The 26,123-nt window shown below is 48.7% G+C and overlaps 1 protein-coding gene across 1 annotated transcript; it reads left to right on the top strand.

Moving 5' to 3' along the window:
- Positions 1-50: 50 nt before the first annotated feature.
- LOC117444902 (brefeldin A-inhibited guanine nucleotide-exchange protein 1-like) lies at positions 51-24,424 on the top strand (the record flags this gene model as incomplete). Its single annotated transcript, XM_034080286.2, is given in 21 exon segments — positions 51-370; positions 724-851; positions 3,019-3,253; positions 7,538-7,637; positions 10,168-10,307; positions 10,382-10,490; positions 14,423-14,624; positions 15,311-15,395; positions 15,398-15,424; positions 15,669-15,874; positions 15,948-16,032; positions 16,120-16,285; positions 16,477-16,628; positions 16,714-16,842; positions 17,307-17,465; positions 18,532-18,676; positions 20,172-20,262; positions 22,445-22,485; positions 22,578-22,636; positions 22,638-22,748; positions 23,993-24,424. Coding segments are annotated over 20 exon segments (2,709 nt in total), but the record flags the coding sequence as incomplete, so codon positions are not given.
- Positions 24,425-26,123: the final 1,699 nt, after the last annotated feature.

Here is a 26,123-nt window from a genome sequence, read left to right as displayed (position 1 = left end):
GAATCATTTATCACTTTCTCTTCACACATGTCAGTAATGAAGTGGGGGAGTTTCATATTTGACCTCTAATGTCTCCTCCTCAGGAACCTGTCTGGATCCTTCAACCCTCTGCTCTGACTCGAAGGCATCGGGAGAGGAGGGAGAAGAGAGGGAGATAATAGAGAGGGGAGTGTGTGAGGAAGTAGGAGAGGAAGCAGGAGAGGAAGCGGTCGAGGAAGTGAGAAACCAGAGCTCTCTGGAGGACGAGGTGACGTTGGGAAGCGACAGCGAGAATCTAAACGCTAACGGGATCCCCGGCACGCCCATTTCTGCAGGATTTACTCCATCTCTGCCCGACGACAGGCTGTCTCTGTCCTCCACTGACACCCAGGTGAGGGTACTTGGATATTAAGTTAGAGGAAGAGGAAGATATCCTGATTCAAATCAGGAAGAAAAGTTATTTCAATCATTTAAAGGAGCCCTACTTGTGTGTGTGTGTGTGTGTGTGTGTGTGTGTGTGTGTGTGTGTGTGTGTGTGTGTGTGTGTGTGTGTGTGTGTGTGTGTGTGTGTGTGTGTGTGTGTGTGTGTGTGTGTGTGTGTGTGTGTGTGTGTGTGTGTGTGTGTGTGTGTGTGTGGTGTGTGTGTGTGTGTGTGTGTGTGTGTGTGTGTGTGTGTGTGTGTGTGTGTGTGTGTGTGTGTGTGTGTGTGTGTGTGTGTGTGTGTGTGTGTGTGTGTGTGTTCAGGAGTCAGGAGCAGCTCAGCCTCCAGGAGCAAAGTTCTCTCACATCCTGCAGAAAGACGCTTTCCTCGTCTTCAGATCGCTCTGCAAACTCTCCATGAAGCCGCTGTCCGACGGACCGCCAGACCCAAAGTAAGAAACCATAACACGCAGCGCGGAGAATACGATTACAGTGTTCTCTGCGCCGTCTGCAGGAGTAAAGCCAACCTTTCCATTCAGCTTGGTTGAAGGCTGCAGAGGAAGAACACTCAGCAGCCTAGCTTCATCACTTTCCGTGTAGAAACTATTGGCTGCGCTCTACGCTCTCCTTCTGGTTATTCTATCCTCAGCTTTCTCTTTTAATTGACTTTCTCTGTCAGATAAATGTAAGCTTAAATCCAGGGAACATGATGTTGTGTGTTATCTACTCTAAAAGCAACCGGGCTGCATTCTATGAAACTAGTTTGAAGGGTGTAGCATGAGACAAAGGAAGAACACTTTTTAATTTTGGAGCGTATCTTAATCACAGGGCGGACACGTGCATTATTGTGTAATTGTTGTGGTAATGTACTTGAAAGTGAAACGTGAAAGTATTTGTACTAAATATGGAGACGTATATCTGCGTAATATATGTACACATACATACAAAATACAGTATGTCAACACGGCAAGTCATGCAACTCTTATTATCCAAACTATTCCGATCTAAGCTGCCGTTTCCATTGGTTTCCCGCCTTACGTTGGCAGCATGATAACTCACTCAACGGGTAATGTGGTCTTTTATACAACCCTAAAGATTTAGATTTATTTGTGCATCCTGTTTACAATAATATATGGTATTTTTCTCGAAGCACTTTTCACAAGCTTCTCGTTTCCTCTGTAGAGGATTTAGCCCCATATTGCAGATCTGACAGAAGGAGTCCATATTTTCATGAGTTCCTCTCTGCTGCTGCTGCTGGAGACTCTAACCCTCAGATGTAGAAATGCAGTCTGATGCTTTGAGGGGAAACTGAAATCATTCTCCTGCAAGTACTCGGGTTTGTCGAGACGTTGTTGTTCATCTTGCACCTCTGAAATGATGATGTCTGCAGCAGAAGGCTGGAAGAAAGTCGTTTTATGCAGGAGATATTCACAAAGTGGCACACAAAACCGTATAAATGTATTTCCTACGTTTATGATTCTTACATGTTTAGTTCAGCAGGGTAATCTCCACATATTAACACCTCTTAATGATGTATTAAGTAAAAAGCTAATGTTGGGCTATAAAGGAACTACAGCACGGTCACATGACTTCACGTCACCACCGCTAAGCTAAAGGAGGCTAATGCTGGGCTATAAAGGAACTACAGCACGGTCACATGACTTCACGTCACCACCGCTAAGCTAAAGGCTAATGTTGGGCTATAAAGGAACTACAGCACGGTCACATGACTTCACGTCACCACCGCTAAGCTAAAGGAGGCTGATTTTGGGCTATAAAGAAACTACAGCACGGTCACATGACTTCACGTCACCACCGCTAAGCTAACGGAGGCTAATGTTGGGCTATAAAGGAACTACAGCACGGTCACATGACTTCACCACCGCTAAGCTAAAGGAGGCTAATGTTGGGCTATAAAGGAACTACAGCACGGTCACATGACTTCACGTCACCACCGCTAAGCTAAAGGAGGCTAATGTTGGGCTATAAAGGAACTACAGCACGTTCACATGACTTCACGTCACCACCGCTAAGCTAAAGGAGGCTAATGTTGGGCTATAAAGGAACTACAGCACGTTCACATGACTTCACGTCACCACCGCTAAGCTAAAGGAGGCTAATGTTGGGCTATAAAGGAACTACAGCACGGTCACATGACTTCACGTCACCACCGCTAAGCTAACGGAGGCTAATGTTGGGCTATAAAGGAACTACAGCACGGTCACATGACTTCACCACCGCTAAGCTAAAGGAGGCTAATGTTGGGCTATAAAGGAACTACAGCACGGTCACATGACTTCACGTCACCACCGCTAAGCTAACGGAGGCTAATGTTGGGCTATAAAGGAACTACAGCACGGTCACATGACTTCACCACCGCTAAGCTAAAGGAGGCTAATGTTGGGCTATAAAGGAACTACAGCACGGTCACATGACTTCACGTCACCACCGCTAAGCTAACGGAGGCTAATGTTGGGCTATAAAGGAACTACAGCACGGTCACATGACTTCACGTCACCACCGCTAAGCTAATGTTGGCTTTGATGACGTTTAGTCTCATTTCGACACTTGTTAAACTCACCATTTGGGGTATTTACTAACTATTTCCCCCCTCTTCAGGTCCCATGAGCTGCGTTCGAAGGTGCTCTCCCTGCAGCTGCTGCTCTCCATCCTGCAGAACGCCGGGCCGATCTTCAAGACCAACGAGATGTTCATCAATGCCATCAAGCAGTACCTGTGCGTGGCACTGTCCAAGAACGGCGTCTCCTCCGTACCCGAAGTCTTCGAGCTGTCGCTGTCCATCTTCCTCACCCTGCTGTCTCACTTCAAGACACACCTGAAGATGCAAATCGAGGTAAAGATACCGCTTTGTGCTGATCAGAGATGGCAAATGTACACACATCCTTTCCTCAGGTACTGTAGACGTACAGATACTCGTGTTTAAAGATACTCTGGTGAAAGTAGAAGTACTGACTAAACTTCTTTACTCAAGTCAAAGTAAAGAACTTTGAAATGTACTTCAGTAAAAAGTACCCATAACTAGCAGCTGCTTTAAAGAGTACCTGACCTCCCTTTATATAAATATAACAATAATGTCATTGTTAGCTAATGAATATTTCCATGCTGAACAACGGCAACATGACAACGTTTCCATTGGTCCCTCTTTTACATTACATTTAGCTGACGCTTTTATCCAAAGCGACTTTCAATAAGTTCATTCGACCAGGAAGACACAACCTTGAAGAAAACAGAATCATAAAGTACATCAGGTTTCATAGAGCCAAGTATCTCAAGTGCTCCTCAGCTGGCTTTAGAGAAGCCAGTCCTTTGTTAGTATATAAGTGCTTTGTTAGCAGTTCTATCCTCGAGGTGGAGTCGAGAGAGATGAGTTTCAGTCTGGAAGGTGTGTGAGCTTTCTGCTGTCCTGATGTCAATGGGAGCTCATTCCACCATCTTGGAGCCAGGACAGCAAACCCACGTGTTCCTGCTGATGGGAACTTGGGTCCCCCTCCCAGTGCGGCTGCAGCGAGTCGTCTGGCTGATGCAGAGCGGAGTGCACGTGCTGGGGTGCACGGTTTAACCATGTCCTGGATGTAGGAAGGGCCAGATCCATTCGCAGCATGGTACGCAAGCACCAGGGTCTTGAAGTGGATTCTAGCAGTTACCGGAAGCCAGTGGAGGGAGCGGAGGAGCGGGTGGTGTGGAACATTCTGGAAGGTTGAAGACCAGACGAGCCGCTGCATTCTGGATGAGCTGCAGAGGTCGGATGGCACATGCAGGTAGACCAGCAGGAGGGAGCTGCAGTAGTCTAGGCGTGAGGTGACGAGAGCCTGGACCAGAACCTGCGTGGCTCTCTGGGTCAGCTGGGGACGCGTCCTCCTGATGCTGTAGAGCGTGTATCTGCAGCAGCGGGTTGTAGCAGCGATGTTTGCAGTGAAGGACAGGTTATTATCCAGGGTCCCACCCAGAGTCCTTGCAGTCTGAGTCGGGGAGACAACAGAGGGGCCGATGCTGATAGTCAGGTCAAGAGAGGGACAATCTTTTCCCGGAAGGAAAAGCAGTTCAGTTTTGTCGAGGTTGAGCTTGAGGGGATGATTAGACATCCACTGAGAGAGGTCAGCTGGACGAGCAGAGATGCGTGCGACGACCTGGGTCTCTGAGCGGGGGAAGGACAGTATTAGTTGGGTGTCGTCAGCGTAGCAGTGGTATGAAAAACCATGCGGGCTAATGACTGATCCGAGCGAGTTTGTTTACAGGGAGAAGAGGAGGGGACCAAGAACAGAGCCCTGAGGGACCCCTGTAGTTAATTGACAAGGGTCGGACTCGGACCCTCTCCAAGTGACCCTGTAGGTGCGGTCTTTGAGGTATGAGGTGAGGAGGGAAAGTGCAGAGCCTGAAACTCCAAGTTCTTGGAGAGTGAAGGAGGATCTGATGGTTCACCGTGTCGAATGCAGCAGACAGGTCCAACAGGATGAGGACAGAGGAGAGGGAGGCTGCTTTAGCCGTGTGCAGTTCCTCAGAGACAGCAAGGAGGGCAGTTTCTGTGGAGTGACCTGCCTTGAAACCAGACTGGTGCGGATCCAGAAGGTTGTTCTGATGGAGATAACGGGAGAGTTGTTTAAAGACAGCGCGTTCAAGTGTGTTAGACAGGAACGGGAGGAGAGAGACAGGCCTGTAGTTTATAACATCAGACGGGTTGAGAGTGGGTTTCTTCAGGAGAGGGTTTACTCTCGCCTCCTTGAGACTGTTTGGAAAGTGACCAGAAGTTAGAGAAGTGTTGATGAGATGGGAGAGAAACGGTAGAATATCAAGAGCGATAGTCTGAAGGAGGTTTGAAGGGATAGGGTCCAGAGGACAGGTGGTAGGGCGGGCAGAGGTAATGAGGGTAAGAACCTCACCTGGAGAGAGAGGGGAGAAGGAGGTCAGTGTGTGGGTGGAAGGAGGGTCTGGAGACCCAGCGGTGAGTAAGTCTTTAGAGAAGACCAGGAAGTGATGGATACACGGATGGTGTTCAAATCAATAGGCACGCAATGACTCTAAAGAATAATGATCACGCACCAACACACATTCAGACTAAAGGAACCAGCTGTTTGGAGAATGAGAGAAGTAGAAAGTACAGGTATTTGAGTTCAACATGTAAGAAGTAGAAAGTACAGGTATTTGTGTTCAACATGTAAGAAGTAGAAAGTACAGGTATTTGTGTTCAACATGAGAGAAGTAGAAAGTACAGGTATTTGAGTTTAACATGAGAGAAGTAGAAAGTACAGGTATTTGAGTTCAACATGTGAGAAGTAGAAAGTACAGGTATTTGAGTTCAACATGTAAGAAGTAGAAAGTACAGGTACTTGGGTTCAACATGTAAGAAGTAGAAAGTACAAGTATTTGGGTTCAACATGTAAGAAGTAGAAAGTACAGGTATTTGAGTTCAACATGTAAGAAGTAGAAAGTACAGGTATTTGAGTTCAACATGAGAGAAGTAGAAAGTACAGGTATTTGAGTTCAACATGTAAGAAGTAGAAAGTACAGGTATTTGAGTTCAACATGTAAGAAGTAGAAAGTACAGGTATTTGGGTTCAACATGTGAGAAGTAGAAAGTACAGGTATTGAGTTCAACATGTAAGAAGTAGAAAGTACAGGTATTTGAGTTCAACATGAGAGAAGTAGAAAGTACAGGTATTTGAGTTCAACATGTAAGAAGTAGAAAGTACAGGTATTTGGGTTCAACATGTGAGAAGTAGAAAGTACAGGTATTTGAGTTCAACATGTAAGAAGTAGAAAGTACAGGTATTTGGGTTCAACATGAGAGAAGTAGAAAGTACAGGTATTTGGGTTCAACATGTAAGAAGTAGAAAGTACAGGTATTTGAGTTTAACATGAGAGAAGTAGAAAGTTCAGGTATTTGTGTTCAACATGTAAGAAGTAGAAAGTTCAGGTATTTGTGTTCAACATGTAAGAAGTAGAAAGTACAGGTATTTGGGTTCAACATGAGAGAAGTAGAAAGTACAGGTATTTGGGTTCAACATGAGAGAAGTAGAAAGTACAGGTATTTGAGTTCAACATGTAAGAAGTAGAAAGTACAGGTATTTGAGTTTAACATGTGAGAAGTAGAAAGTACAGGTATTTGAGTTCAACATGTAAGAAGTAGAAAGTACAGGTATTTGTGTTCAACATGTAAGAAGTAGAAAGTACAGGTATTTGAGTTCAACATGTAAGAAGTAGAAAGTACAGGTATTTGAGTTCAACATGTAAGAAGTAGAAAGTACAGGTATTTGTGTTCAACATGTGAGAAGTAGAAAGTACACGTATTTGAGTTCAACATGTAAGAAGTAGAAAGTACCCGTATTTGAGTTCAACATGTAAGAAGTAGAAAGTACAGGTATTTGGGTTCAACATGTAAGAAGTAGAAAGTACAGGTATTTGAGTTCAACATGTAAGAAGTAGAAAGTACAGGTATTTGTGTTCAACATGTAAGAAGTAGAAAGTACAGGTATTTGAGTTCAACATGTAAGAAGTAGAAAGTACAGGTATTTGAGTTCAACATGTAAGAAGTAGAAAGTACAGGTATTTGAGTTCAACATGTAAGAAGTAGAAAGTACAGGTATTTGAGTTCAACATGTAAGAAGTAGAAAGTACAGGTATTTGTGTTCAACATGAGAGAAGTAGAAAGTACAGGTATTTGTGTTCAACATGTAAGAAGTAGAAAGTACAGGTATTTGTGTTCAACATGTGAGAAGTAGAAAGTACACGTATTTGAGTTCAACATGTAAGAAGTAGAAAGTACCCGTATTTGAGTTCAACATGTAAGAAGTAGAAAGTACAGGTATTTGGGTTCAACATGTAAGAAGTAGAAAGTACAGGTATTTGAGTTCAACATGTAAGAAGTAGAAAGTACAGGTATTTGAGTTCAACATGAGAGAAGTAGAAAGTACAGGTATTTGAGTTCACATGAGAGAAGTAGAAAGTACAGGTATTTGTGTTCAACATGTGAGAAGTCAAGTAAAAAGTTGTCAGAAAAATAAGTAGTGGAGTAAAGTACTGATACCAGAAAACTGTACTAAGTACAGTAAGGAAGTATTTGTACTCCAATACTTCCCACCTCTGGAGCTCTGCAGAAAGGTAAAGGTGTGTGTTTCTGCAGGTGTTCTTCAAAGAGATCTTCCTCTACATCCTGGAGACGTCGACCAGCTCCTACGACCACAAGTGGATGGTGATCCAGACCCTCACCAGAATATGTGCAGGTGTGTGTCTCCTCTCATCCAACACATGTTTATATTCAAGACTCAAGGCGTTACTGTCATGTGTTCACACTGTAGCTACGGTTACTGTCATGTGTTCACACTGTAGCTACGGTTACTGTCATGTGTTCACACTGTAGCTACGGTTACTGTCATGTGTTCACACTGCAGCTACGGTTACTGTCATGTGTTCACACTGAAGCTACGGTTACTGTCATGTGTTCACACTGCAGCGACGGTTACTGTCATGTGTTCACACTGTATCTACGGTTACTGTCATGTGTTCACACTGTAGCTACGGTTACTGTCATGTGTTCACACTGCAGCTACGGTTACTGTCATGTGTTCACACTGTAGCTACGGTTACTGTCATGTGTTCACACTGCAGCTACGGTTACTGTCATGTGTTCACACTGCAGCTACGGTTACTGTCATGTGTTCACACTGCAGCTACGGTTACTGTCATGTGTTCACACTGCAGCTACGGTTACTGTCATGTGTTCACACTGCAGCTACGGTTACTGTCATGTGTTCACACTGCAGCTACGGTTACTGTCATGTGTTCACACTGCAGCGACGGTTACTGTCATGTGTTCACACTGCAGCTACGGTTACTGTCATGTGTTCACACTGTAGCTACGGTTACTGTCATGTGTTCACACTGCAGCTACGGTTACTGTCATGTGTTCACACTGCAGCGACGGTTACTGTCATGTGTTCACACTGTAGCTACGGTTACTGTCATGTGTTCACACTGCAGCGACGGTTACTGTCATGTGTTCACACTGTAGCTACGGTTACTGTCATGTGTTCACACTGCAGCTACGGTTACTGTCATGTGTTCACACTGTAGCTACGGTTACTGTCATGTGTTCACACTGCAGCGACGGTTACTGTCATGTGTTCACACTGTAGCTACGGTTACTGTCATGTGTTCACACTGCAGCTACGGTTACTGTCATGTGTTCACACTGTATCTACGGTTACTGTCATGTGTTCACACTGCAGCTACGGTTACTGTCATGTGTTCACACTGCATCTACGGTTACTGTCATGTGTTCACACTGTATCTACGGTTACTGTCATGTGTTCACACTGCAGCGACGGTTACTGTCATGTGTTCACACTGTAGCTACGGTTACTGTCATGTGTTCACACTGCAGCTACGGTTACTGTCATGTGTTCACACTGCAGCGACGGTTACTGTCATGTGTTCACACTGCAGCTACGGTTACTGTCATGTGTTCACACTGTATCTACGGTTACTGTCATGTGTTCACACTGCAGCTACGGTTACTGTCATGTGTTCACACTGCAGCTACGGTTACTGTCATGTGTTCACACTGTATCTACGGTTACTGTCATGTGTTCACACTGCAGCGACGGTTACTGTCATGTGTTCACACTGCAGCGACGGTTACTGTCATGTGTTCACACTGCAGCTACGGTTACTGTCATGTGTTCACACTGCAGCTACGATGTGTTCACACTGTAGCTACGGTTACTGTCATGTGTTCACACTGCAGCGACGGTTACTGTCATGTGTTCACACTGCAGCTACGGTTACTGTCATGTGTTCACACTGCAGCTACGGTTACTGTCATGTGTTCACACTGCAGCGACGGTTACTGTCATGTGTTCACACTGCAGCTACGGTTACTGTCATGTGTTCACACTATATCTACGGTTACTGTCATGTGTTCACACTGCAGCTACGGTTACTGTCATGTGTTCACACTGTAGCTACGGTTACTGTCATGTGTTCACACTGCAGCGACGGTTACTGTCATGTGTTCACACTGCAGCTACGGTTACTGTCATGTGTTCACACTGTATCTACGATGTGTTCACACTGTAGCGACGGCGTAGAGCCATGAAGGCGAGCTCACAGGCTCCTCCAGGAACCTGTACCCATAAGGGTCATTTATTCAAAACCATAGATTCCTCTTTTATATCAAAACGTTCCCTTTAAAGGTACTGGTCTTATAAACGTTACATATGGATACTGCAACACAAAGTGTTTCATAGTAAACATGTGCTTTGTAATGGAGTTCTGTTGACACATGATCACTCCATTGAGTCAGGGCTTCACCTGAAGAGGACTCTACAGATTGAGTCAGTGCACGTCTCGTTTGAAGTGGCACCCTTACAGAAAAAGAGAACGCAAACCCCTGCCATGAAAACAATGCAATGACAACGTGTGATGTGCACGTTATTAACTCAAGTCTGCATGTGCTCAGCAGCTCCAGAGCAGATGTGTCCATGGGAACTGAAGGCTCCTCCAACAGAGCAACACGGAGATATATCGGACATAAAACAGATCAAATAGTGCAAGAAAATGTTTTGAGATGTGCAAGCAAATAGAAATAGTACAAGAAGAGTCGATATACAAGTACATGGGATATGATGTATTCGATAAAGAGTTAGCACGATGCAACAGATGAATGTTCTGGATGTTCTTTCAAAGCTTCGAACAGCCTGACGGCCTGTGAACATCCGTCTGCTTTGATATGTTCTCCTGTGTTCCCCTCAGACGCTCAGAGTGTGGTGGACATCTACGTGAACTACGACTGTGATCTGAACGCTGCAAATATCTTCGAGCGTTTAGTGAACGATTTGTCCAAAATCGCTCAGGGTCGCGGAGGACATGAACTCGGAACAACTCCCATTCAAGTGAGAGCATTTCTCTATTTAGATATTTATCTTTATTTGAACTATTTCTAATGCTTCTTTAACGTCGCCTCCAGGAGCTGACTCTGAGGAAGAAAGGTCTGGAGTGTCTGGTCTCCATCCTGAAGTGCATGGTGGAGTGGAGCAAGGACCAGTACGTCAACCCCAACTCTCAGACCAGCCTCGGTAAGGACGGGGTGTCATGGATCAAACATTAGCTTCAAATAACTAGACCTGTCATCTTATATATTACGTTGAATATTTAGGTTAAAAGTCTATATCAGAACAAACATCACAAAAGTTATTTAAAGACCTCCTGAAATGTAAATACTGCTTTATTCAGTTTGAGAGAACAGGGATTTAATGTATTAAACATTAACTTATATAAATAACTAGACCTATCTTATATATTACGTTAATCTGTGTACTTGCACTATGCCAGATGTTTAAGAACAATGTATGATTTGTAATCACGGCAACAGGATATCCGGATATTAAAAGTGGTTTATTCACAATGAAAACATCACATATTTAGGCATAAAATCACAGAATTCACACAAAAAATACTTTGATGTTTTCTAAGATTAAAAGTAGTGTCCATACAAGAAGCAATATCTAAACAAATGTAAGAGAAAAACTGCTTAATCCAGAGAGGCGAAAGACCTCTTGGCTCATAGACATTGAAGGAATCCTTACTTTGTATTTTCACACAAAAATCACATATTTAGTCCAAAAATACTTTGATATTTTCTAAGATTAAAAGTCGTGTTTATCCCAGAATAAACATCACAAAAGTTATTTAAACGTGTGTCTGTTTGAGGGCCAGCCTCGGTAAGAACGGGGAGTTCATGTATTACGAGACCTATCTTGCATTATGCCCGATGTTTCCGCGTCTCCTTTGACGATATAATAAAGAGCGACAGGACGGGTATAATAACCCCAGAACAATTCAGAATGTACAATATTAAAGTGTGTTGTTGTTGTTTTGTTGAAATAAAAGCGGTATATTCACAAGGAAAAAATGATATGTTATTAAAAAAACTAAAATGTAAGAGAAAAACTGCTTCGTCCACAGAGAGGCGAAAGACCTCCTGGATCATAGACACTGGAGAAACCCTTACTCGGGGGAACTACAACTCCCATGATGCAGCAGTGCTCATTCAGACTGTTTGAACACAGATGGCTCATGTTGGAATAGCTCAGAAAACACACGAGGTTTTCAGACGTTTCATTCTGCAGACGTTCCTCGTTTAGAGACGCTCGTTAAGAGACGCTCGTTAAGAGACGCTCGTTAAGAGACGCTCGTTTAGAGACGCTCGTTAAGAGACGCTCGTTAAGAGACGCTCGTTTAGAGACGCTCGTTAAGAGACGCTCGTTTAGAGACGCTCGTTAAGAGACGCTCGTTTAGAGACGCTCGTTTAGAGACGCTCGTTTAGAGACGCTCGTTTAGAGACGCTCGTTTAGAGACGCTCGTTAAGAGACGCTCGTTTAGAGACGCTCGTTAAGAGACGCTCGTTTAGAGACGCTCGTTAAGAGACGCTCGTTAAGAGACGCTCGTTTAGAGACGCTCGTTAAGAGACGCTCGTTTAGAGACGCTCGTTAAGAGACGCTCGTTTAGAGACGCTCGTTTAGAGACGCTCGTTTAGAGACGCTCGTTAAGAGACGCTCGTTAGAGACGCTCGTTAAGAGACGCTCGTTAAGAGACGCTCGTTTAGAGACGCTCGTTAAGAGACGCTCGTTTAGAGACGCTCGTTAAGAGACGCTCGTTAAGAGACGCTCGTTAAGAGACGCTCGTTTAGAGACGCTCGTTTAGAGACGCTCGTTAAGAGACGCTCGTTTAGAGACGCTCGTTAAGAGGCGCTCGTTAAGAGACGCTCGTTAAGAGACGCTCGTTTAGAGACGCTCGTTTAGAGACGCTCGTTTAGAGGCGCTCGTTAAGAGACGCTCGTTAAGAGACGCTCGTTAAGAGACGCTCGTTAAGAGACGCTCGTTTAGAGACGCTCGTTAAGAGACGCTCGTTTAGAGACGCTCGTTAAGAGACGCTCGTTAAGAGACGCTCGTTTAGAGACGCTCGTTTAGAGACGCTCGTTAAGAGACGCTCGTTTAGAGACGCTCGTTAAGAGACGCTCGTTAAGAGACGCTCGTTAAGAGACGCTCGTTTAGAGACGCTCGTTAAGAGACGCTCGTTAAGAGACGCTCGTTAAGAGACGCTCGTTTAGAGACGCTCGTTAAGAGACGCTCGTTTAGAGGCGCTCGTTAAGAGACGCTCGTTAAGAGGCGCTCGTTAAGAGACGCTCGTTAAGAGGCGCTCGTTAAGAGACGCTCGTTAAGAGACGCTCGTTTAGAGACGCTCGTTAAGAGACGCTCGTTAAGAGACGCTCGTTTAGAGACGCTCGTTTAGAGGCGCTCGTTAAGAGGCGCTCGTTAAGAGACGCTCGTTAAGAGACGCTCGTTTAGAGACGCTCGTTTAGAGACGCTCGTTTAGAGACGCTCGTTTAGAGACGCTCGTTAAGAGACGCTCGTTTAGAGACGCTCGTTAAGAGACGCTCGTTTAGAGACGCTCGTTTAGAGACGCTCGTTTAGAGACGCTCGTTAAGAGACGCTCGTTTAGAGACGCTAGTTAAGAGACGCTCGTTAAGAGACGCTCGTTTAGAGACGCTCGTTAAGAGACGCTCGTTTAGAGACGCTCGTTAAGAGACGCTCGTTTAGAGACGCTCGTTTAGAGACGCTCGTTAAGAGACGCTCGTTTAGAGACGCTCGTTTAGAGACGCTCGTTTAGAGACGCTCGTTAAGAGACGCTCGTTTAGAGACGCTCGTTAAGAGGCGCTCGTTAAGAGACGCTCGTTAAGAGGCGCTCGTTAAGAGGCGCTCGTTAAGAGACGCTCGTTAAGAGACGCTCGTTTAGAGACGCTCGTTAAGAGACGCTCGTTTAGAGACGCTCGTTTAGAGACGCTCGTTAATCACGAAGCCGCCTACGTGCGCCCCGCTTCTCTACGTGCGCCCCGCTTCTCTACGTGCGCCCCGCTTCTCTACGTGCGCCCTGCTGTCCCTGCCGTCTCCTCCTTCTCTACGAAGGGAGAGCAGGTAACGGGTGTTTGTGTTTCAGCTTTAGAAAGTGGTCTTTAGCCGCTTGTAGAGCGACCCTCAGAGTCCTCCGTTAGTGGGGAGGGTCTGCGTGTATCCAGGTGTTGCCCCCGTTAGTGGGGAGGGTCTGCGTGTATCCAGGTGTTGCCCCGTTAGTGGGGAGGGTCTGCGTGTATCCAGGTGTTGCCCTGAAGCCCAAAACGGTCCTCGCTGCGTCCCGGAGCGAGGTTCACACCAGCTTTACGAGCAGCTTCACTGATTGGTTGTGCCATTGATTTGTAATTATGTTGAAGGTTAAACAAACACTGAAGAATGAACTTCTATTTTCACTCTTGTTTTAAAGAAATCACAATCGCATTAAAAGTTCAAAATAAGTTATGCAATAATATAACTACGGTACATTTGATGGATTCTTCTCTCACTGAAGTTCACTGAAGGAAACCGATATGAGTTATTGGGTCATAGCTGTGATTCCCCCTTAAGAGTTTCAACGTGCCGAAAGACCCCGGCTGAGCTTCCCTTTCTTAGATACCCCTCCTCTCATAAACCCACCCTGCTAGTTTCTTAGATACCCCTCCTCTCATAAACCCACCCTGCTAGTTTCTTAGATACCCCTCCTCTCATAAACCCACCCTGCTAGTTTCTTAGATACCCCTCCTCTCATAAACCCACCCTGCTAGTTTCTTAGATACCCCTCCTCTCATAAACCCACCCTGCTAGTCTTCTGCAGGGTTGAGGCTCTTGCCCGTGAGAAACGATGATGTGCACGCCTCTGCCTCAGGGTCCCTTTGTGTTGCAGTCTCTCCCCTAGTGTTACACGCTTGCATGATAGCCCCTCCCCCCGTCAGCGGCGGGACTGAGGATCTGTGTTAGCCCCCCCCCCGTCAGCGGCGGGACTGAGGATCTGTGTTAGCCCCCCCCCCCGTCAGCGGCGGGACTGAGGATCTGTGTTAGCCCCCCCCCCCGTCAGCGGCGGGACTGAGGATCTGTGTTAGCCCCCGTCAGCGGACTGAGGGTCTGTGCTTGGTCCTCAGGCCAGGAGAAGCCGGTGGAGCAGGACCAGTCGGAGCCCAAAGCCCCGGAGACCATCAATCGGTACGGCAGCATCAACTCTCTGGACTCCACGGCCTCCTCGGGGATCGGCAGCTACAGCACGCAGATGTCCGGCACGGACAACCCCGAGCAGTTCGAGGTCCTGAAGCAGCAGAAAGAGATCATCGAGCAAGGCATCGACCTGTAAGAGTTCATGCACTTTAAAGGTCTCCTATCATACTATCTCTAGGCACATATTAAAGGTCCCAGATATATAAAGTGGTTTCTGGTTTCTGATCGTGGCATTTCTCCGTCGTTTTTAGAGATGTGGGTAAAAGAGAGAGGGTTTTATTTTCGGACACTTTGTGAGTCTCTTGAAACACCGGGGACACACTGGGGACACACGGGGGACACACCGGGGGTAACACGGGGGACACACCGGGGACACACGGGGGACACACCGGGGTAACACGGGGGACACACCGGGGACACACACGGGACACACACACCGGGGACACACGGGGGACACACCGGGGTCACACGGGGGACACACCGGGGTCACACGGGGGACACACCGGGGACACACGGGGGACACACCGGGGTCACACGGGGGACACACCGGGGACACACACGGGACACACACACCGGGGACACACGGGGGACACACCGGGGTCACACGGGGGACACACCGGGGTCACACGGGACACACACCGGGGACACACACCGGGGACACACGGGGGACACACCGGGGACACACTGGAGACACACACGGGACCACGGGGACACACCGGGACACCTGGGGGGGGACACACACAGGACACACGGGGGGGACACAGGACACACCTCTCTTTAATCTGCTGTCTCTGTGACTGACTGTAATTCTGCTGCAGGTTCAACAAGAAACCAAAGAGAGGCATCCAGTACCTGCAGGAGCAAGGCATGCTGGGAACTACGCCTGAAGACCTGGCCCAGTTTCCTGCACCAGGAGGGAGCGGCTGGACTCGGTCAGGACTTTATTACTACTCATGATTTAGTCAAACAAGGTCGTCATGGAAACCAGTTCCTGTGTTGTTGACACCAAGACTCTCAGATTCTGCTTCTTGTTATAATTTAAATGTATTGAATGTGAAATCCCCCTGCCCCCCCCCCCTGTCTCCCCCCTGCCCCCCCCCCCTGTCTCCCCCCTGCCCCCCCCCCCTGTCTCCCGTCTCCCCCCCCCTGTCTGTCCCCCCCGTCCCCCCCCTTCAGACGCAGGTGGGGGAGTTTCTGGGAGACAACGAGCGCTTCAACAAGGAGGTGATGTACGCCTACGTGGACCAGATGGACTTCCAGGGGAAAGACTTTGTCTCGGCGCTCCGGACGTTCCTCGAGGGTTTCCGTCTGCCGGGAGAAGCTCAGAAGATCGACCGGCTCATGGAGAAGTTCGCCGCTCGATATCTGGAGTGCAACCAGGGGTGAGTCTCAGAATATTCATATATATTATTATACGTGGAATAATCCTCGTATTAATACTATTGTGTTTTCCAGACAAACCCTCTTTGCCAGCGCGGACACGGCGTACGTTCTCGCCTACTCCATCATCATGCTGACCACAGACCTGCACAGCCCTCAGGTTAGCACGTTAGCACGTTAGCTGCTACATGTCAGGGTCCTGAACACACCTGGCGCCCTTTAACCCGCCCACCTGTTTTCTGCCCAGGTGAAGAACAAGATGACCAAGGAGCAGTACATCAAGATGAACCGCGGCATCAACGACAGCAAAGACCTGCCGGAGGAATATCTGTCGGCCATTTACGACGAGATCGCCGGGAAAAAGATCGCCATGAAGGAAACGAAGGAACTCACCCTGAAGTCCAACAAGCAGAGTAACGACCTCAAGCTGCACCACGGTTCTTCCTCTCGTCTCGACACGCGTGAGTACTAGAGAGAGAGAGAGAGAGAGAGAGGTGGTTAGAGAGAGAGAGAGAGAGAGAGAGAGAGAGAGAGAGAGCTTTATAAATAAATGTCTTTACCTTATACTATAACCAACGTGTGTGTGTGTGTGTGTGTGTGTCAGGTGTTGCCAGCGAGAAGCAGAGGCGTCTCCTCTACAACGTGGAGATGGAGCAGATGGCAAAGACGGCCAAAGCGCTGATGGAGGCAGTGAGCCACGTCCAGGCTCCGTTCACTAGCGCCACTCACCTGGAGCACGTGAGACCCATGTTCAAGGTACACACACACACACACACACACACACACACACACACACACTCTCTCCCCCTCTCTCCTCACCCTCTCTCCCTCCCTCTCTCAGCTGGCGTGGACCCCCTTCCTGGCTGCGTTCAGCGTGGGTCTTCAGGATTGTGACGATACTGAAGTGGCTTCTTTGTGTTTGGAGGGAATCCGATTCGCTATCCGGATCGCCTGCATCTTCTGCATCCAGGTGAGGTACCTGCAGAGGGAGGAGGCGTACACCTTGTTTAGCCTCCTCGTTTCCTTCACTAGCGTCTCTTCCTAGCTCCCCCTCTTCAGACTTACGGCCCGTCCACACTACGGCTTCGACAGCTTCAGAAACGCTTTCCAACGCGTCTGCCCATTCACTTTGAATGGGGTGACGTCACCGCCGAACTGCATTGTGGGAAGCAGAGCGGAGCGTTCCTGGCGTTCAAGCTGCAAACGTTGAGCGATGTTCAACTTTTGAAGCTTTCTGACTTCTTCGGTGGAAGCGTCAGCCAATCAAAACCGCTGCTTGTGTGTCAGGGGCGGGAGATTCATGTGGTTGGTCGAGCTTCAGACACGCCCGCTCCGAGCTTCCTTTGAAGCCGCGGTGTGGACGGGGCCGAGGAGTCTGACGTCAATCAGTCGCAGACGCACCTGACTCCAGGGTTTCCTCTTCCTGTCTCTCAGCTGGAGCGCGACGCGTACGTTCAGGCGCTGGCGAGGTTCACGTTGTTGACGGCCAGTTCTGGGATTTCTGAGATGAAGCAGAAGAACATCGACACCATAAAGACTCTCATCACCGTGGCTCACACCGACGGGAACTACCTGGGAAACTCCTGGCATGAGGTAGATCTTCATCGGTCTGTTGAATATATTTCATTCCTCAGCAGCGACTCAGAGCTATTGATTCCCCTAATGCCCCCTCTTGTCTGTGCCCCTCCCCTCACTTGTCTGTGCCCCTCCCCCCCTCTTGTCTGTGCCCCTCCCCCCTCGTGTCTGTGCCCCTCCCCCCTCTTGTCTGTGCCCCTCCCCTCTCTTGCCTGTGCCCCTCCCCTCACTTGTCTGTGCCCCTCCCCCCTCTTGTCTGTGCCCCTCCCCCCTCGTGTCTGTGCCCCTCCCCCCTCTTGTATGTGCCCCTCCCCTCTCTTGCCTGTGCCCCTCCCCTCTCTTGTCTGTGCCCCTCCCCTCACTTGTCTGTGCCCCTCCCCCCTCTTGTCTGTGCCCCTCCCCTCACTTGTCTGTGCCCCTCCCCTCACTTGTCTGTGCCCCTCCCCTCACTTGTCTGTGCCCCTCCCCCTCTTGTCTGTGCCCCTCCCCTCACTTGTCTGTGCCCCTCCCCTCACTTGTCTGTGCCCCTCCCCCCTCTTGTCTGTGCCCCTCCCCTCACTTGCCTGTGCCCCTCCCCTCACTTGTCTGTGCCCCTCCCCCCTCTTGTCTGTGCCCCTCCCCTCACTTGCCTGTGCCCCTCCCCTCACTTGTCTGTGCCCCTCCCCCCTCTTGTCTGTGCCCCTCCCCTCACTTGTCTGTGCCCCTCCCCCCTCTTGTCTGTGCCCCTCCCCTCACTTGCCTGTGCCCCTCCCCCCTCTTGTCTGTGCCCCTCCCCCCTCTTGGCTGTGCCCCTCCCCCCACTTGTCTGTGCCCCTCCCCCCTCTTGGCTGTGCCCCTCCCCCCACTTGGCTGTGCCCCTCCCCCCACTTGTCTGTGCCCCTCCCCCCTCTTGTCTGTGCCCCTCCCCCCTCTTGTCTGTGCCCCTCCCCTCACTTGCCTGTGCCCCTCCCCTCACTTGTCTGTGCCCCTCCCCCCTCTTGGCTGTGCCCCTCCCCCCACTTGTCTGTGCCCCTCCCCCCTCTTGTCTGTGCCCCTCCCCTCTCTTGTCTGTGCCCCTCCCCTCTCTTGTCTGTGCCCCTCTCAGATCATGAGGTGCATCAGTCAGCTGGAGCTGGCTCAGCTGATCGGCACGGGGGTGAAAGCCAGATATATCTCCGGCACGGTGAGGAGTAAAGACGGGTTCATCACCAGCACCAAGGAGCAGAGCAACGACGAGTACCTGGGCCTGGGTCAGCAACTATATATATATGATATACTTAGAACGTTTATACATATGTGTTAGGGGTGTAACGGTTCACAAACATTTCGGTTCGGTACGTACCTCGGTTTTTAGGTCACGGTTCGGTTCGGTACGTTTTCGGTACAGCAGAAAAAATTATCACAAACATTTTTTTTTTTTAAATTATTATTAAACTGTGAATAATGTATTCACTCAATAAATACAAAATATAATAAAATAAACATTAAGGTGCAGCTTTTCGATGAACTGAAATAATCTGTATTTGAACTTTACTGTACTAGTACTCACAAAACATAAAATATTAGTTTGGGGTTTTTAATTATTATTAAACTATGAATATTCACTCAAATAAATATAAAATAAAATGAACATTTAAGGTGCAGCTTTTCGATGAACTGAAATAATCTGTATTTGAACTGTACTAGTACCTAAGCAGCCAGTTTGACATCAGGACTTGCTTGTCATTGTATTTTCATGTTGTCTAAAGAAAGATGAACTCGTCCTCATGGCTGCAGAAAGGGCAGATCAGCACTAACGTCTCCTGCCGTGGAGAACACCCTCTCTGGGGACAGAGGCAGCACAGCCAGGTAGCGCTTTGCTACCATGGCAACATGAGGATACATGGTGTTTGTAATAGCTCTGGCTCGGTCTGAACTCTCTGCGAGTGGTGGAGGCTACATGCTAGCGGGAGTTGGGTTTGCACTTCAGTCTTTTGGTACCGGTGATATTCACGTTCAGGAGATGCCTTTTCAAATGAGTGCACGTTTGATGTATTGCCGCGTAACCAATGTTAGTTGATCAATGCCGACAAACAGCTTTGGTTCGGTCCACCTGTCTTTGTCCGTCATCCTTGTACGTAACTGCGAAACCAAAATGTTCCCAAACCGGAGACTTCAATGATGCTGGAGGATTTTCGAGCTCAACTTTATCTGCGTTCGCCATTTCGACAGTTCCTCAAATTACTGACTACATTTGAACGCATCCCTCTGACCAGCTCGTCCAATGAAATGACTTGCTCGCTCTATGACGCGTTGATCACAATGGGAGCAAATGACTCTGAATGCTGCGACGCAGCACCTGAGATTACTTCCAAGAAGTTGTTCACGTTCTCAATTTTTTACGTTTAACGTTATATTCGTTCGGTACACTTCGGTACACACGTGTACCGAACCGAAGGGCCCGTACCGAATAATTTCGGTACGGGTACGTGTACCGTTGCACCCCTAATATGTGTATACATTTGTATTTCTACTCCTCGGGATTGTGGGAAACAATATTTCGATCTCTGTCTGTTCACACAAACTGAAAGATTCAAACAAAGGGCGTTTCGGGAATATACGCTTTCCGTTTCTCCCAAATGTCCTCAGTGTAAGTTCCTGGAGCCTCGTGGAGAAGGTTCTTCTCAGATGTAGTTCCCGTACCGGGAGTCGAATATTTATATGACAATAAAGATGGCTTTCTGTTTGTTGTGCTTGATGGTGCAGTCGGAGGCACGGTGGACAGGAAGCAGATCGCCAGCATCCAGGAGTCCATCGGAGAGACGAGCTCTCAGAGCGTGGTGGTGGCTGTGGACCGGTGAGGAGGATCAGTATTACATATGATCTCAACGAAGTCTGTTAGTCGTGATTTAGAGCCCAAACTACGGCAAGAGAGAAGGACACATGTCTGGACAACAAGCTAACAGAGATCTACTCTCCTGCAAACGCTACCGTTAAGGAGTTGAACTTCAAAGGTGGCAAATCTATTTATTACTTAAAAAACACGTATTTTAAATTAAATGCATTTATTCTTCAGTTCTTTAGTATTTCAAATAATAACTATAAATATGTTATTATTATTTTCTTTTGACATAAAGGTCTGGGTCTTTATTTGATATATTTGATGGTCTTTTAGCCTTTGTTTAAAACATTTAAAGCAATATAAGAAACATCTCATTCATGTTGGCGTTTATTAATGATGTAACTCTTTGAACACGCGGTGAGGCAGCTAACATGCAGCACGTAGAAGTACCATGATGTACTCTTTGAACACGCGGTGAGGCAGCTAACATGCAGCACGTAGAAGTACCATGATGTAACTCTTTAAACACGCGGTGAGGCAGCTAACATGCAGCACGTAGAAGTACCATGATGTAACTCTTTAAACACGCGGTGAGGCAGCTAACATGCAGCACGTAGAAGTACCATGATGTAACTCTTTAAACACGCGGTGAGGCAGCTAACATGCAGCACGTAGAAGTACCATGATGTAACTCTGTAAACACGCGGTGAGGCAGCTAACATGCAGCACGTAGAAGTACCATGATGTAACTCTTTAAACACGCGGTGAGGCAGCTAACATGCAGCACGTAGAAGTACCATGATGTAACTCTTTAAACACGCGGTGAGGCAGCTAACATGCAGCACGTAGAAGTACCATGATGTAACTCTTTGAACACGCGGTGAGGCAGCTAACATGCAGCACGTAGAAGTACCATGATGTAACTCTTTGAACACGCGGTGAGGCAGCTAACATGCAGCACGTAGAAGTACATGATGTAACTCTTTGAACACGCGGTGAGGCAGCTAACATGCAGCACGTACATGTACCATGATGTAACTCTTTGAACACGCGGTGAGGCAGCTAACATGCAGCACGTACATGTACCATGATGTAACTCTTTAAACACGCGGTGAGGCAGCTAACATGCAGCACGTAGAAGTACCATGATGTAACTCTTTGAACACGCGGTGAGGCAGCTAACATGCAGCACGTAGAAGTACCATGATGTAACTCTTTAAACACGCGGTGAGGCAGCTACATGCAGCACGTAGAAGTACCATGATGTAACTCTTTAAACACGCGGTGAGGCAGCTAACATGCAGCACGTAGAAGTACCATATGTAACTCTTGAACACGCGGTGAGGCAGCTAACATGCAGCACGTAGAAGTACCATGATGTAACTCTTTAAACACGCGGTGAGGCAGCTAACATGCAGCACGTAGAAGTACCATGATGTAACTCTTTAAACAACGCGGTGAGGCAGCTAACATGCAGCACGTAGAAGTACCATGATGTAACTCTTTGAAACACGCGGTGAGGCAGCTAACATGCAGCACGTAGAAGTACCATGATGTAACTCTTTAAACACGCGGTGAGGCAGCTAACATGCAGCACGTAGAAGTACCATGATGTAACTCTTTGAACACGCGGTGAGGCAGCTAACATGCAGCACGTAGAAGTACCATGATGTAACTCTTTGAACACGCGGTGAGGCAGCTAACATGCAGCACGTAGAAGTACCATGATGTAACTCTTTAAACACGCGGTGAGGCAGCTAACATGCAGCACGTAGAAGTACCATGATGTAACTCTTTGAAGCACGCGGTGAGGCAGCTAACATGCAGCACGTAGAAGTACCATGATGTAACTCTTTGAGCACGCGGTGAGGCAGCTAACATGCAGCACGTACATGTACCATGCTTTGTATCTTTAACCCGGCGGTGGTGGCGAAGTCCATAGGGACTTGGCTTGGCAAGTGGAAGGTCACCAGTTCAAGTCCCGGCAAGACCAAGTGCTACCGAGGTGTCCCTGAGCAAGGCACCGTTCCCTACATTGCTCCCCGGGCGCGGTTCAAAATGGCAGCACACTGCTCCTAACACTAGGATGGGTCAAATGCAGAGAAACAATTTCCCCACGGGGATTAATAAAGTATATCAAAATCAAAATCAAAAAATCAAAAAAAAAAAAACATCTCTATATACTTCTGTCCTGCAGGATATTCACCGGCTCCACCCGACTGGACGGAAACGCCATAGGTGAGTTTATTAAAACAGATTCCTGTTCCCCCCCCCCCCCCCCCTCTCTCCTCTCTAACATGTGATTCTCCCCCCCCCCCCCCCCCCCCCAGTGGATTTTGTCCGTTGGCTGTGTGTCGTCTCCATGGACGAGCTGGCCTCTCCGACTCACCCCCCGCATGTTCAGCCTCCAGAAGATCGTGGAGATCTCCTATTATAACATGGGACGAATCCGCCTGCAGTGGAGCCGCATCTGGGAGGTGATCGGAGACCATTTCAACAAGGTGGGGGTCCCAACAACAGATATGACCTGCTTCCCCTCAGGTGGGCTGATGTGTTGGACCTGCTTCCCTGTTTCCCCTCAGGTGGGCTGATGTGTTGGCCCTGCTTCCCCTCAGGTGGGCTGATGTGTTGGCCCTGCTTCCCCTCAGGTGGGCTGATGTGTTGGCCCTGCTTCCCCTCAGGTGGGCTGATGTGTTGGCCCTGCTTCCCCTCAGGTGGGCTGATGTGTTGGCCCTGCTTCCCCTCAGGTGGGCTGATGTGTTGGACCTGCTTCCCCTCAGGTGGGCTGATGTGTTGGACCTGCTTCCCCTCAGGTGGGCTGATGTGTTGGCCCCTGTCCTGTTTCCCCTCAGGTGGGCTGATGTGTTGGACCTGCTTCCCCTCAGGTGGGCTGATGTGTTGGACCTGTTTCCCCTCAGGTGGGCTGATGTGTTGGCCCTGTTTCCCCTCAGGTGGGCTGATGTGTTGGCCCTGTGTCCCTGTTTCCCCTCAGGTGGGCTGATGTGTTGGCCCTGTGTCCTTTCCCCTCAGGTGGGCTGATGTGTTGGACCTGCTTCCCCTCAGGTGGCTGATGTGTTGGACCTGCTTCCCCTCAGGTGGGCTGATGTGTTGGACCTGCTTCCCCTCAGGTGGGCTGATGTGTTGGCCCTGTTTCCCCTCAGGTGGGCTGATGTGTTGGCCCTGTTTCCCCTCAGGTGGGCTGATGTGTTGGCCCTGTGTCCCTGTTTCCCCTCAGGTGGGCTGATGTGTTGGACCTGTGTCCCTGTTTCCCCTCAGGTGGGCTGATGTGTTGGCCCTGCTTCCCCTCAGGTGGGCTGATGTGTTGGCCCTGCTTCCCCTCAGGTGGGCTGATGTGTTGGCCCTGCTTCCCCTCAGGTGGGCTGATGTGTTGGCCCTGCTTCCCCTCAGGTGGGCTGATGTGTTGGACCTGCTTCCCCTCAGGTGGGCTGATGTGTTGGCCCTGTGTCCCTGTTTCCCCTCAGGTGGGCTGATGTGTTGGCCCTGTTTCCCCTCAGGTGGGCTGATGTGTTGGCCCTGTTTCCCCGCAGGTGGGCTGATGTGTTGGCCCTGTGTCCCTGTTTCCCCTCAGGTGGGCTGATGTGTTGGACCTGTGTCCCTGTTTCCCCTCAGGTGGGCTGATGTGTTGGCCCTGTGTCCCTGTTTCCCCTCAGGTGGGCTGATGTGTTGGACCTGTGTCCCTGTTTCCCCTCAGGTGGGCTGATGTGTTGGCCCTGTTTCCCCTCAGGTGGGCTGTAACTCCAACGAGGACGTGGCGATCTTCGCGGTGGACTCCCTCCGGCAGCTCTCCATGAAGTTCCTGGAGAAAGGAGAGCTCGCTAACTTCAGGTTCCAGAAAGACTTCCTGAGGCCGTTTGAGCACATCATGAAGAAGAACAGGTACACAGAACCCCCTCCTCTTCCTCACCTCCTCTTCCTCACCTCCTCTTCCTCCTCCTCCTCTTCCTCCTCTTTCTCACCTCCTCTTCCTCCTCTTTCTCACCTCCTCTTCCTCCTCCTCTTCATCTCCTCCTCTTCCTCCTCCTCTTCCTCATCTTCCTCCTCTTCCTCTCCTCCTCTTCCTCTCCTCTTCCTCCTCCTCTTCTTCCTCTCCTCTTCCTCCTCCTCTTCCCCTCCTCCTCTTCCTCTCCTCCTCTTCCCCTCCTCCTCTTCCTCTCCTCTTCCCCCTCCTCTTCCTCTCCTCTTCATTTCTCATTTCAAACCTTTATTTATCCAGATAAATCCCATTGAGATCATTGATCTCTTTTCCAAGGTCTTTTCTGAGTCGTGTTAGAAACAGCCTGTGATGTAGCAGCAGCTCCTGAATGAGGGACCTCTCAGAACATCACGGGATCATCCGCATGATGTGAAGTAGCTTCATCCACATGTTCCCCTGAGCTGTAGATGCAGATGGAGAATAAAAGTGGGCCTGACACAGAGCCTTGAGGAACACCATTAGTGATGTGTACCCACTCAGAAGACAGCCCATCAGAGTGAACACATGGACCTTTCAGAGAGGCAGTTCTCAGACCAGCCACTGCACGGCTGGACCTGCCGACACTGAGCAGCCTCTGCTTCAGGATGAGATGATCCACGTGTCCAACGCTTTGGACAGGTCAACAAACAGAGCTGCTCAACTCTGCTTATCATCTGGATACTCTCCACATCGTGCACACAGTCATCGTGGCAGTGATGGTGCTGCGCTGCTTTCTGAAGCCTGACTGATGCTCAGACAGGTTGTCATGGTTACATAGAAACACCTTTACCTGTTCACTCACGAGGCGTTCAAGAGCCTGAGCCAGAACTGACCACTTAGAGACGGCCTATAGTTATTCAGTAAGGTGGCCTCGCCTCCTTTCAGTAGAGGCAGGACACACGCTGACTTCCACACTTTAGAGATGGTATTTGTGCTGAGGGAGAGGTTACAAAGAGAAGTGAGAGGAGGAGCGATAACATCTGCTCTCTTTAAAGAGAAAGGCTCATTAAAGCAGCTGAGCATAGAGCCCTGTCCGACAGAGAGCAGAGGCTGAGGTGAGGCACGGAGGAGCTCATTAAAGCAGCTGAGCATAGAGCCCTGTCCGACAGAGAGCAGAGGCTGAGGTGAGGCACGGAGGAGCTCACCGTGGATATCGATTTAATGGCTTTCCAAAATGTCCCAGGATTATTTAGGTTCTTTGTGGAAACTGACAGATAGTACTTTGACTTTGCACTTTTTACATTTGAAGTGAATCTATTCCTCAGCTGCCTGAACGCAGCCACTCTACCTCTGAGCCTGGTCTCCTAGCCTTTGCCAGGCCTTGTTCCTCTCATGAAGGACACTGGACAGCTCAGCAGGAACCAGGGAGTGTCTCGTCCCTTCACTCTGAATGTACGCAGGGTACACGTCTATCAATGATCTCCATGACACCAAGATACTAATAAGACCATGCGGTTTCCACATCAGCACACAGATCCATCTCCCCATCAAACCCAGACAGATCAGGAACCTGCTCCACAAAGTGTTTTGTGTCTCTCTTCATGAGGATGCGAGGTTTAACCTTCTGGACCTTAGTGTCCCTGATGGTGGCGACAGCTCAGAGATCGCTCAGATCATTCTCTAATACTGCCACAGAGGAGTATTTATGGGGAGCATTAGTTAGAATGAGATCATTAGGAGGATTTATTAGGGACTTGATGTTCGGGCGAGTCGGACTGTCCACACTCTGAGTAACATTCAGAGAGATACACAGGTTTTAAAATCCTCTGACTCTGCAGTTAACCAGTCCCAGTGAACCAGTCCCAGTGAACCAGTCCCAGTGAACCAGTCCCAGTTAACCAGTCCCAGTTAACCAGTCCCAGTGAACCAGTCCCAGCTAACCAGTCCCAGTTAACCAGTCCCA

This window comes from Pseudochaenichthys georgianus, unplaced genomic scaffold (genome assembly GCF_902827115.2).
Source record: "Pseudochaenichthys georgianus unplaced genomic scaffold, fPseGeo1.2 scaffold_989_arrow_ctg1, whole genome shotgun sequence".
Taxonomy (NCBI): Eukaryota; Metazoa; Chordata; class Actinopteri; order Perciformes; family Channichthyidae; genus Pseudochaenichthys; species Pseudochaenichthys georgianus.
The sequence above is the reverse complement of the archived record's forward strand: the minus strand, read 5'-3'. Positions and strand labels throughout refer to the sequence as shown.